Source organism: Schistocerca americana, chromosome 6, assembly GCF_021461395.2.
Source record: "Schistocerca americana isolate TAMUIC-IGC-003095 chromosome 6, iqSchAmer2.1, whole genome shotgun sequence".
NCBI classification, from domain to species: domain Eukaryota; kingdom Metazoa; phylum Arthropoda; class Insecta; order Orthoptera; family Acrididae; genus Schistocerca; species Schistocerca americana.
In genome coordinates, this window is record NC_060124.1 from 17,847,259 (window position 1) to 17,860,686 (window position 13,428).

Consider the following 13,428-nt stretch of genomic DNA (forward strand, 5'->3'; position numbering starts at 1 on the left):
GAGGAGGAATGGGCTGCCACTTCTAACAACCCTACCACAACAAAGGTCAAAATTTAATGATTGTGGTGTTGCTCACGCTGCTAAATACTGCATTTTCGGGCAACAACAGTCATATTACGTGGCAGGTGTCATTAGAGCACAGTTAATTAAGTCATTTCATGTAATAATGAATAAACTGGGCACTCATCTTTTTGTGTTTCCCACGCTGGTCTCGTCGTAAATCATGGCTCCGTTGAAAATCTAGGTGGTTATGATTCCAAGCTCGGATGCAAAGAGGCCTAGGTTTTATTCTGCTATATTCAAAAGTTTTGTAGATGCGCTTCTGAAACCATTCTTGGAGATTAAACCTTTCAAAGTTAGCACAATGGTCATGTAAAAAAATAATCAGCACTCCGAATTTAAGTTACACTTCCTTTTAACTGCTTTTATTGCAATATCACGTGACACACAAACATCACTTCACAATACAAAACATACTTGAAAACATCTTCCTCACATTTTATAAGCCAACTACAATATGCATCTTTCCAACATGACATCCAAGACTTGACTTTCTCAAGGTCCGATTCTCTAACAAGTTCACAACTAACTAACAATCGCTTACGCGCCCAAAAATCAGAGTTACAACTACGTCAAAGATCATAGTGACAAAAGAAATAATACACATAAGAATAATATCATTGCAATATAAACATATCGATGTATCACAAATGAAATCAAATCTGAATGTTGTTTCAGAAATATGCTAAGTAGTTAACAGAAACACAGTAGGATATTACTGGTATCGAGAGGTTCAGATGAGGTGCCGTAATGGTTGCGTAATTCAAGTACCATTACACACTCCTCCGCAGACCTGCAGACACCTCGTTGAAATGTCCTCAGTAGTGTTCACCATAAAGGCTCTGTGTCATACACAACTAATATCGGTTAGCGCTGACAGATGTGCGCACACTTTTGATCAGATAACGTGTTTGCGCAACAGGCAACTTCATTCTACGAGAACGAGATATGGAAGTTACCAATTCGCTCGGGAAAATGTGTTTCGAAAGCAGGAAGCTATGTAGAGAAACGACCTGCACTTCCCGTGCTTTTTATTGGAAAATAAAAAAATCAGAAGAACGATGCTCGTTTATATTGCGGTACCCACCTTACAGTCTCTAGTGGCAGGAGGTGTGCTATTAATTCGCCACGTCGGCCGGCGAGCGGCGAGCCCTGTGCGTTCGCACGTGCAGCGGTGCGGGGCCGGAGCCCGTGGTGGAGCCCTCAGCCGTGGCCGAGCCGGCGGCGTCGTTGCGAGTCGCGTGTGGGACCCGCGGCGTGATGGACTGCGGCGGACCGCGGGGGTCCCCGGCGGCGGCCGCCACATCCTTCTTTCTGTCGCCGCGCTCCCTAAGCGCCGGCCAGCTCTTGCTCCTTTTCTGCCGGAGCCGCCGCGGCCCGTTCGATTACAAGATAACACGGAAAGGAGCACTGCTTTAAAAACAACACGCGGAACCGTGCCGCGTCCCAACAAGTCGTTTCCTAATTTGGATGTGGCAGCGAACGGAGAAAATACGAGTAATAAGCTCGGCGAACAAAATACTACCCGTACCCTTGAAAGAGCAAACTGGTCGCTTTTGAGAGCTGGAGATGCTGCAGAACTGGTCATGTGAGCGTCCACCCCGGCCGTCAGAAATGGGGTAATGTGGTCCGTATTTGCCAAGCGTTTTATGGAATCATCAGCACAGCAAGATGAGTCAGCGTGGAGACGTTACAGAATGGCAAAAATGATGTGTCGAGTTTGTAGACTGCCCGACAAAAAAAATGCAACGCCCTCAAGCGCAAGATCATTTCGTTGACAAGTGAGGTGACAGGTAGCTCAGCTTGATAAATTCAGACCAAACGAAAAACCATTTAGGCTTTCGTAAACATCGCAACACAGCATCGGCTTTAAAAAATGTAACAGATGACCTGAACCTTGCCACAGATGCACAAGAGAAAGCGTTTCGCTGTAGACTTCGACATTTTGCTTGCCAAACTTAGCAGTCTAAATTTCGCGCCAAGTGCAGTGCAATGATTTCGCCTAAACTTGACGTCTTTCCAGCAATGCGTCACGTCCAGCGTCATAAAGTCACAATAAAGGTAGATAAAATGACACTTCCCCCAGGGTTCAGTATTAGGTCCTGTACTTTCACTGTACGTAAACCATGTCTCACCAGTTTAGTCCCACGGCAAATATCACATTTACGTTGATGACCTCCAGTTGTATCTAGTTGCAAAAACAATAAACCTGAAGACAGCTATCGAGAATCTCAATACCGACCTGTGTGCACTATCACTGTGAGAGCAGGTTGGGTTGGGCTGTTTGGGGCGAGGAGACCAGACAGCGAGGTCATCGGTCTCATCGGATTAGGGAAGGACAGAGAAGGAAGTCGGCCATGCCGTTTCAAAGGAACCATCCCGGCATTTGCCTGGAGCGATTTAGGGAAATCACGGAAAACCTAAATCAGGATGGACGGACGCGGGATTGAACCGTCGTCCTCCCGAATGCGAGTCCAGTGTGCTAGCCACTGCGCCAACTCGCTCGGTGTGAGAGCAGAAATAGGGCTAAAACTCAACCCGTCCAAAACGCAAGCGGTACTGGTTGGTCACTCTAGGCTCATCAGCCCGAAATATCGAAATCCCGACCGTCTTTAACTCTTAAGTGGGACCAGCATCAACTTCAGAAAATAGTCTAGGATTGATAATAGATGAAAATCTAAATTGGAGTGAGCACCTTACTGCAGTGTTCAAGAAGGCATCAGCATCTCTCCATGCCTTACAAAAACATAAAAAGCTCTTCCCTCTTGACCTAAAAAGAAGAAGCTCGTACAAACACTAATACTTCTAATTATTGATTACAGCGATGTTATCCTGCAAAGTTTTTCTCAGGAAAACCCACGGTTCCTGTAACTGGTTATGAATGCCTGTGTTCGTCATACCTGTGCTGTTCGACTCTTTGATCACATTTCATCATATGCACACGCATCTTGGCTGCATGCGGACAAGCGCAGAGATTTCAATACCCTCTGTTCTCTTTACTGTCTTATTAATGAACACTGTTCCTCATAAATCTCCCTGACCTTAACTATCTTTCCTCAACAACACGGCAGAAATACCCGTTCGCATCAGAGCAAAATCCTTTCTGTCTCACTTCATCGTTCAGGCACTTTCTTAAATCCTTCTCAGTAGGAAGAACACGACTCTGGAATAACCTCCTGCATTGTATTAGAGCACTGAATTAATCTCCAGCTTCAGAATAGAGTTAAATAAAATTTCGTGTGACTAGGGCCTCCCGTCGGATAGACCGTTCGCCGAGTGCAAGTCTTTCGATTTGACGCCACTTTGCCGACTTTCGCGTCGATGGGCATGAAATGATGATTATTAGGACAACACTACACTCTATCCCTGAGCGGAGAACATCTTCCACCCAGCCGGGAATCGAACCCGGGCTCTTAGGATTGACATTCTGTCGCGCTGACCACTCAGCTACCGAGGGCGGACAGAATAGAATTAGTAATATATCTACTAAAGCAACAATAATGGTTACCATTGTCTCTGTACGCACTCGTTGGCATTGTACATCCCTCTTTCCAACCCTTCTTTCCAACTTCTCTTCCTCATTTTCCAGCATTCTTAGCCGATGCGGTCTCTTCATCTTTCTTTTCCCCAGGACTCGTTACATCCAATATTACAAGTACTGCCAGTATTATCTTTAATATCACAGACACTTATAATTTACTCACACTGCCACTTCAGACAATGAAATCACTTAAATAGTGTAATCTCTGAATTAACTATGATACAGACTGACTTGACGTTTGTCTGTACTAGGCCCACTTGCGGAACCTGGTCTACGTATGTGGAAATGTTTCACTGATCACTGTTGAAAGTAGCACCATACCGCCGATACTTTGTGCCCAACATGTGCAGCAGTCTGTCGATACGTACAGGCCTACAACGTTCAGATCGATGAAGCTGACCAGCTGGAGTACATACTCGTTGGTGGGGCGTGGTTGTACCCTAGAATGAATGTGGCAAACACAGTTCACTTCTGCAATCAGCATTGTTACTGCCTGAAGGGTCAAGTCTGAGTGTGCAAAGACAGGCCTGAGTGCCGATGACCGTGACAAATGACTCATCGACATTGCAGCCCCTCAGTATGAGCATATTATACAATGGTGCTGGTGAACACAGCTCTTGAAGGTATAGCATTGTTTTGTCGGCAGTGTCTGTGCCCATGATTACACAGTAAATGAAGTTGCTTTATTTGATGGGGTTAGCATCGCGGACTGTATGTCTACAAGTGTAACGTATTTCCCGGTCACCCGTATGGGCTAGCCCCATTCCGCCTAGTCGCCACGGCTAACTCCGCTTGCTGGGGAACGGGCTTTTTGTTCCGCTGAAGATGATGAGCTGGGCTTTCTCCAACTCTCCTGAATGGCTAATGGTCGTGTACGACTAAGTTCGTTTCAAAGAAGAGCGTTACCCTCGACCATCGTTGCAGAAAATTTTGATAAAGTTCTACCAGGATGCAGCACCTTACTGCAGCGCTTTCAGAAGGAGCATGAAATGGCGAATAAAAATGTCTACATTCTGCTCTTGATTCTAACTGGCTGAAAGGCCTATAACAGGGTGATTCCGAGGTGGTGCTGCAAACTTTCATGGGTGATGGGGAAGGGTAAAGGTATCAATCTGAGGTAAGGGACCCTGATCCGGCAACGATTGAGTCGAAATCTGTAGGCTAAAATCGTTCTGATACGTCTGACAGTTGCATACACGTACCGGTATTATTGTTGCTACGACTGTAGGGTAGGCAACTTCCAGAGGTGATAGTATGGACCAAAACAAGAAAAAAAGAATAGGTAGCTAACATGGGCTCTAAAATGCATACATTAAGAGCTGTGAGCACTTATTCACCTTCAATAATATGAAACACATGTCGTCTACTGCAACCTCTTTGGTTTCCGTATTTGGAGGCGGTATTGTGAGCCAAAACAAGAAACATCCAGTAAGCATGGGCTCTAAAATGCATGCCTTGAGAGCTATAGGCACTTGCTCAGTACTGGAGATGTTTCACAGTAGCGAAGATGAATAAGTACTCATAGCTTCTAAGGTATGCAGTATAGAGCCCACACTTTCTCGACATTTTATTCTTATGTTGGTCCATATAACCTCCTCAAAAAATGTGGGCCCGCATCTCGTGGTCGTGCGGTAGCGTTCTCGCTTCCCACGCCCGGGTTCCCGGGTTCGATTCCCGGCGCGGTCAGGGATTTTCTCTGCCTCGTGATGGCTGGGTGTTGTGTGCTGTCCTTAGGTTAGTTAGGTTTAAGTAGTTCTAAGTTCTAGGGGACTTATGACCACAGCAGTTGAGTCCCATAGTGCTCGGAGCCATTTGAACCATTTGAAAAAATGTGGAATCCAAAGAACGTACAGTAGAGGACATGTGTTTCACAGTATCGAAGATGGACAAGTGCTCATAGCTCTTAATGTATGCACATTTTCTTCTTGTTTTGGTCCATACCACCTCCTCAGAAATGTGGAAACCATAGAACTTGCAGTAGAAGACATGTGTTTCACAATATGGAAGGTGAATAAGTGCTCATGCCTCTTAATGTGTGCATTTCACAACCCATGTGTACTGGAAACTTTTTTCTTGTTTTGGTCGATACTACCACCTCAGAAAGGTGCCTGCCCTAGCAACAACGGTACTGGAAAACGTATTTCACTGTCAGATGTTGTAGAACGATTTCGGCTTATAACTATCGACTCGGTTGTTTCCTGTCCAAAGTCCCTGACCTCAAACTGAAACACTTACCTTCTTCATCATCGCTGAAAGTTAGTAACATCAGCATGGAACCATCCTGTATGAAGAACTTAACGCCTTCCTAACGGAAACAGTCAGAGAAAGGTGAGCTAACTGACCTAAATCAAGGAATCTTGTGTAATCCCAGCTTATTTCACTTTCTTTCGTCTGTGTTTCTTCATCATTATATTGCGTGCCTGGCAGATACACAACTTACAGGTTTAAATGACAGAAAACTGCATAAACTAATACCGCTAGATAAATCTGTTTTGTTATAGTGTGTCTATGCCAGTCTTACTTATCAGAGCGACTGATTGTATGGAATGTGCTAAAGGGCCAATAAAAAAAACCCATCGGGTGTTATGATACCTGTTTCACAGAGACTTCCCACCAGGATAAAAATGTCGCTTAATTGGTGCATTTGTGAGAAGGCGCACATCTGCTGAGACTGTCTATACTCTGTTCACCATAAGAATAAACCTGATGTAAACAAACACAAGCGCGATGGTTGGTCAGAAGCCGTAGCACACATACACTAGTGTTGTTACGCTCTTGGAAGTAGGTCCTACTTATGTATTAGATATATCGTACTACTAAGTTACATTAAATGAAACTTTAAGATATTCTAATGCAGTAACAGCCATCAATGTTTTTCTCAATCACGCTTTAGTTATGTAGTTCTTATTTCAAAAATCGTGTACAGTCGCAGTCTCTGTACTATTGTGGTCTAATTGTCGCGCTGATAATTTGCAGTATGCAAATGGCTGGGCTGCTTCCTGCCCCGTAGTGAAACATGCGTGTGGAATACGGTTAAAATGTGCCGAGAAATATGTTGTTCTTGATGACTTTCGTAAATCTACAGATCAACATCGGCTGTGAAGTTTCCCGAGGCACTATATTTACTACAGTTGACACGTAAATACAAATCGGATATATAGCGTAATCGATAGCAGCCGGCACGGTAGCTCAGCGTGTTCGGAAAAATTTGAGTGAAAGGTTCAATAGCTAACTTCAACGGATGTCATATGACGTTCGCTAAAAAAAAAAAAAAAAAAAAAAAAAAAAAAAAAAAAAAAAAAAAAAAAAAAAAAAAGCGTAGTAAACTGATAAGTTCAATTTGAAATACCTTCATCTCGTAATTGTAAAACTCATTATAATCTTTTATGAATAATGCAAGTCTTCTTGTTTTTAATTGCAAGGTGATCAGAAAGTCAGTATAAATTTGAAAACTTAATAAACCACGGAATAGATAGAGAGGTAAAAATTGACACACATGCTTGGAATGACATGGGGTTTTATTAGAACCAAAAAACAAAAACAAAGTTCACAAAATGTCCGATAGATGGCGCGTGAAAGATCTCTTGCGCGTCGCAGGTTCGAATCCTGCCTCGGGCATGGATGTTTGTGATGTCCTTAGGTTAGTTCGGTTTAACTAGTTCTAAGTTCTAGGGGACTAATGACCTCAGCAGTTGAGTCCCATAGTGCTCAGAGCCATTTGAACCATCTCTTGCGCGCGTCGTTTGGTGATGATCGTGTGCTCAGCTGCCACTTTCGTCATGCTTGGCCTCCCAGGTCCCCAAACCTCAGTCCGTGCGATTATTGGCTTTGGGGTTACCTGAAGTCGCAAGTGTGTAGTGGTCAACCGACATCTCTAGGGATGCTGAAAGACAACATCCGACGCCAATACTTCACCATAACTCAGGACATGCTTTACAGTGCTGTTCACAACATTATTCCTCGACTACAGCTATTGTTGAGGAATGATGGTGGACATATTGAGCATTTCCTGTAAAGAACATCATCTTTGCTTTGCCTTACTTTGTTAAGCTAATTATTGCTATTCTGATCAGATGAAGCGCCATCTGTCGGACATTTTTTGAACTTTTATATTTTTTCGGTTCTAATAAAACCCCATGTCATTCCAAGCATGTGTGTCAATTTGTACCTCTCTATCTACATTATTCCGTGATTTATTCAGTTTTCAAATTTATACTGACTTTTTGATCACCCAGTACATATTGCACGCGGAATTCCCTTTTTGATTTCCAATATAAATTCTTGATTATCGATATGTTATGAAAGATTGTTAATAAAGATTCCTTAAATTAAAAAAAAAACATAACAATTCAGTTTTTTGGACAAAAATAGAAAACCAAATACTCTTTATTTGGACTATGTGCATTGTTTTATGCCACAGATGTAATCTGGTCGTAGGAACATGAAAAACAATAATTTTCACGCAATCGAGAACAAACCTGGATTTTTATATTTGTCGCTGAACCATTACAATATGAACCCAACAGAAGTGTGCCAGACGCACTGCAACCAACGCACGCAGCCTTTCCACATTCCACTGCCGAACGAAGGCGGGATGCAGAAGAGGAGAAAATGCGGCGCCTGGTTAGCTTCGTGGATTCTGTTGTTGATCGACTCGTTATCAATGTAGCCAGACGAAAGTTCAAGAAATGAAATGTATTTATCGGATTCGGATAGGGAAGGATTAAGAGATTACCAGTCAGTGGCTTCAGTATTCAACAACACGGTGAATTGCCTGCTGTATGCTCAGAAAAATTACCTTGTGTTTAGGAATTTTCATCTCTCTTGTTTGTAATTAGAATAGTTCGGTGAGAACGAGAGCATTTTACGCTTTCCGTCTGGTCACCTAAGAAGTGCTGGAGTTTTGCCGAATATTATTTCACTCTCTTTAAAAATTAAATGACATTAGAAGCTGTATTGTTGCTCTGCTCGTCTCTTTTTACGCCTGAACTACAGCTCCATACATCACTACTGGTTAGTTGGACCAGCTGGCTGGCCCGTGTAGTCCATGTTATAGGCCCCGGCAAATCTGTCATCCCGCACTATCGCTCCGTCTACGTGCGTGTAACACAGCGTAAAACTTATCCTTATTACTGTACTTGACTGTACTGAACACAGCTTGCCTTCCGCTCCAAGTGAAACGAATTCCAATGAGATTCAAGCATATGGGGAAGAATACATGATGTAATGTTTGCATATGGTTTATTCCTATGATGAACAGAGTATAGTACTAACTTTCGTCTTCTTGATGTATTGTAAAAAATGGAATAATAATGTGGCATTACTGGGTGGGAGCCTCCGTCTGGGATTTTCCGCCACCCTGGTGCAAGTCTGTCAACTTGACGCCACATCGGCATTTGTGCATCGACGAGGATGAGATGAAACGATGAGGACAGCATAGGCGAAGACATTATCCGGCCCTCCTGGAATCGAACCCCGAATCCGGCGGTCTAGTGACAGCGATGCTAACAACTAGACCACCGCCTGCGGACAGAGGAGTGTTATTTCGCCTCATTAAGTATTTGAACATTTTTTTTAAATGTAGTGCGCCTGGAACGTATTGCGAATTAAGACATTGTTGCCGGAGCTAGTCCGTGTTGCCAGCGCGACCGGGAGCCACTAACCTACTGAGAGTCTGGTAGTGTTAGGGAGACACCGGCGGATAAAAATGTGAAACGCTTTAAGCGGAATAATTACAAAGTATGGCCATCTGCTATGACAATGTGTGTCCTGATCAAAAACCGTTATCCAGCATTATTGATAAACTTCATCAAAATTAACAAACCGAATTTAGCCTCCGATGGAGAGACATGTTAACTGATAGTACGTCTGCCGTATTTCTGAACTGTATTTCGGTACTGGATGGATAAACATTTAGAATTTACTTGTTCAATAATGAATGATAAGCAATCCGCCCTCAGAATATAAATTACTGGATTTCAGGCCCATCTGCTATGCAAATAACTGTTATTTATCAAACCCCAAACATGTTTCGGTATCTTTGTGCCATCTTCAGTGGGTACTTTTGTTTACTTCTGTAGAACGTAAACATGTTTTAAGTAATAATTGTTGTAACGAAATTAGGCATAGAACAGTTTGCCTGTCGTAGTTATTACTTTATTTTTCTACAATATTGGATGCAGTAGGACTCTCTTTACTTTTCTTTACATTGGTAGCTTGCAACCGCAAATAAACGATGTTACTATGAGTTTGGTTGGCGAGTTTGCAAATCGCTTTAGCTATGAAACGTGACTATTGTGTGAATATGTTTCGTGATTGTATTTTGCGATTACTTACAGTCAGTATTGAAGTTAAATTCTTCGTTTGTTTGCCCATAGTGTCCGTAGTTGCTTTATTATTCGTGAGGGTATTTTTGTTCTGTCGTTGCAAGTACAAAAATGCGTGATTTTTTTCATCAGACGCGTTTTACTTTATACAAGTAAAGCATCATCAGTGGTCTGTAATTAAGTTATTTACATTTTGATTTGCGTTTTTTGATCGAAAACAGTTCGTTAAGAATTAATAAGATGGTTTCAACTGTTTTATACAAATTAACATGAATCTTCGAAAACTGGTAATAGAGGCTAACTGGAAATGCTTCAGAAGGCGACATTAAATTCTTCCTTTGTTTGGCCATAGTGTCCGTAGTTGCTTTATAATTCTTGAGGATATAACTGTTTTTCGATCTAAAAATCAAATCAAAATGTAAATAATTTAATTACAGACGCTTTTCCTCAATTAAGCGAAACGCGTCTGGTGAAAAAAAAAATCACGTATTTTTGTAGTTGCAACTATAGAACAAAAATACCCTCAAGAAGTATCGAAATTACTTACAGTCAGTATTGGAATATCCGCTCCCAATTACATTTCAATTGTTGCGGAAATGCACCCCCGCCCCCACACACATGACACATGCTTTTGCGGAACTCCATTTATTAATTATATTTTTTGACTTCATCAAACACAGTACTTATATCTCTGCTCAGTCTCTAGTTGTTGCTGTGTGTCCAGTCCCTGTTGACTTTCACTTCTTATCGTTTGAGTTTGGTGCCAAATTTGAACTTTGTCTTCCTTCTTTCTCCTGTGTGTGTGTGTGTGTGTGTGTGTGTGTGTGTGTGTGTGTGTGTGTGTGTGTGTGTTTGTATTTGCGTGTTTGCACTCCAGCGCCTCTACGTGTTTTCTCTGCTACACTTCACAGATGAAGCTATTTGCTAGCTCACCAACCGAAGTCACTGTAACATCATTTAGTTGCAGATGATAGGTTATCAATATACGGTAATACATACATCAAAAAAAGTTTTGCATCACCCCCGCTCCCAGAACTCCTGAAGACAGACGTTCACAGTGAATATTGTATCACAGACACACTCCCTTTGAGTGTTCAGAGATGTCACTAAACTCGCTCAAAGATGTAAACCGTGCATGAGCAGCGCCTATTAGACGGAGGGGGTCCGACAGCCGATCATTTCCAATCATTCTACCAGGAAGAAGGTACACACACAGCTCGTGTTGTCTGTAGTTCAACCATGCCTAGACTGTCAATACGGCGATTCGATCGCGTCCCCATTGTTACTTTGTGCCAGCAAAATCTCTCAACAAGGGAAGTGTCCAGTCGTCTGGGAGTGACCCAAAGCGATGTTGTTCGGACATGGAGGAGATACAGAAAGACAGGAACTGTCGATGACATACATCCCTCAGGCCGCCCAAGGGCTACTACTGCAGTGGATGACCGCTACCTATGGATTATGGCAATGCAATGTGTGGTTTTCATGAGCAATAAAAAGAGCGGAAATGATGTTTATGTTGATCTCTATTCCAATCTCCTGTACAGGTTCCGGAACTCTCGGCACCGAGGTGATGCAAAACTTTTTCTGGTGTGAGTATAAAGAGGGTCCCACAGAACACAACAATAGAAACATAAGGTAATAACCAAAACAGACATAAACTGTTATCAAGTATAATGTCGTTAGAATAAACATTAATTAAAACATGCTTACATTTTACAGAGCTGAACAAAAGCACACACTGACTATGGTGCACAGGTGCTGAAGGCGTTTGGGCATATATAAATACAACAGTGGTTTGTATAATAGGTGGACTTGAATTCGCATAGTTGTACATACACAGCTACTGATAGAGCTTCAAAACAAAATGATGCACAATGTTGAAATATACTCGAGTACCTTTATGAACTTGTGGAACATTATTGGAAAGATTGCCATACTGAATGTACGTTTCTGGCAATTAAAACTTCAACATCTGGAAGGGTTGCAAATGAATTTATTTATTGCTCGTATGTAGTATAACGAATAAATTATTGAGTTTGTAGGTGATTAGGGCGTTATATAGCTTGAGTCTTTTCAGCCAAGTCCTAGCAAACTGGATGTGAGGCTGAAGGGTCCCAAATTGGGAATACTTTGGAGGTGATTACATGTACTGGGAATGCTCCAAAAAACCATGGGCGGAATTGGAACTATAGCTGGTTATGTTTGTCCTAGACAAAAATATGATGGATAAGTGTTCGTACGTGCATTTGTTAGTGAGTATTACAGTGTGAAGTTGCTGTCCCGTTCGTCACTTAACGAGACAGACTTCCCATTACAGTATTGATCGGCATATAATTTGATCTTGACTTTTAGTTCATTTATAGTTGTTATGACCTGAGTGAGTATCTTTAATGTTTTCAGCTTGATATCTCATTGCTCCCCACCTGAACCATGGACCTTGCCGTTGGTGGGGAGGTTTGCGTCTCTTAGCGGTACAGATAGCCGTGCTGCAGGTGCAACCAAAACAGAGGGGTATCTGTTGAGAGGACAGGCAAACGTGTGGTTCCTGAAGAGGGGCAGCAGCCTTTTCAGTAGTTGCAGAGGCAACAGTCTGGATGATTGACTGATCTGGCCTTGTAACATTAACCAAAACGGCCTTGCTGTGATGGTACAGCGGACGGCTGAAAGCAAGGGGATACCGCAGCCGTAATTTTTCCCGAAGGGGTGCAGCTTTACTGTATGGTTAAATGATGATGGCGTCCTTATGGTTAAAATATTCCGGAGGTAAAATAGTCCCCCATTCGGATCTCCGGGCGGGGACTACTCAGGAGGACGTTGTTATCAGGAGAAACAAAACTGGCGTCCTACGGATCGGAGTGTGGAATGGCAGATCCATTAATCGAGTAGGTAGGTTAGAAATTTTAAAAGGGGAATGGATTCAAATGGTTCAAATGGCTCTGAGCACTATGGGACTTAACATCTGAGGTCATCAGTTCCCTAGAACTTAGAACTACTTAAACCTAACTAACCAACTAACCTCAGGACATCACACACATCCATGCCCGAGGCAGGATTCGAACCAGCGACCGTAGCGGTCGCGCGGTTCCAGACTGAAGCGCGGGAAATGGATTGGTTAAAGTTAGATATAGCGGGAATTAGTGAAGTTCGGTTGCAGGAGGAACACGACTTCTGGCCAAGTGAATACAGGGTTATCAACACAAAATCAAAGAGGGGTAATGCAGGAGCAGGTTTAATAATGAAATTAAAAAAATAGGAGCGCAGGTTAGCTACTAAGAACAGCGTAGTGAAGGCATTATTGTAGCCAAGATAGACCAGGAGAAATTTGCAGAGAGTTTCATAGAGAGCTTTAAGGAACGATTGACAAGAACTGGGGAAAGAAATACATTAGAAGAAGAATGGATAGCTTTGAGAGATGAAATAGTGAAGGTAGCAGAGGATCGATTTGGTAAAAAGAAGGAGGCTATCAGAAATCCTTGGATAACAGAAGAGATACTGAATTTA

General features: G+C 42.6%; 1 protein-coding gene across 1 annotated transcript in view; it reads right to left on the reverse strand.

The window, feature by feature from the left end:
- Positions 1 to 1,178: 1,178 nt before the first annotated feature.
- Positions 1,179 to 13,428, reverse strand: part of LOC124619676 (thioredoxin-2-like) — a 66,213-nt gene continuing 53,963 nt past the window's right edge. The window contains exon 2 of the mRNA XM_047146218.1: positions 1,179 to 1,418. Coding sequence (XP_047002174.1) covers positions 1,179 to 1,418 — 240 coding nt within the window. The remainder of the gene's footprint in view (positions 1,419 to 13,428) is intronic.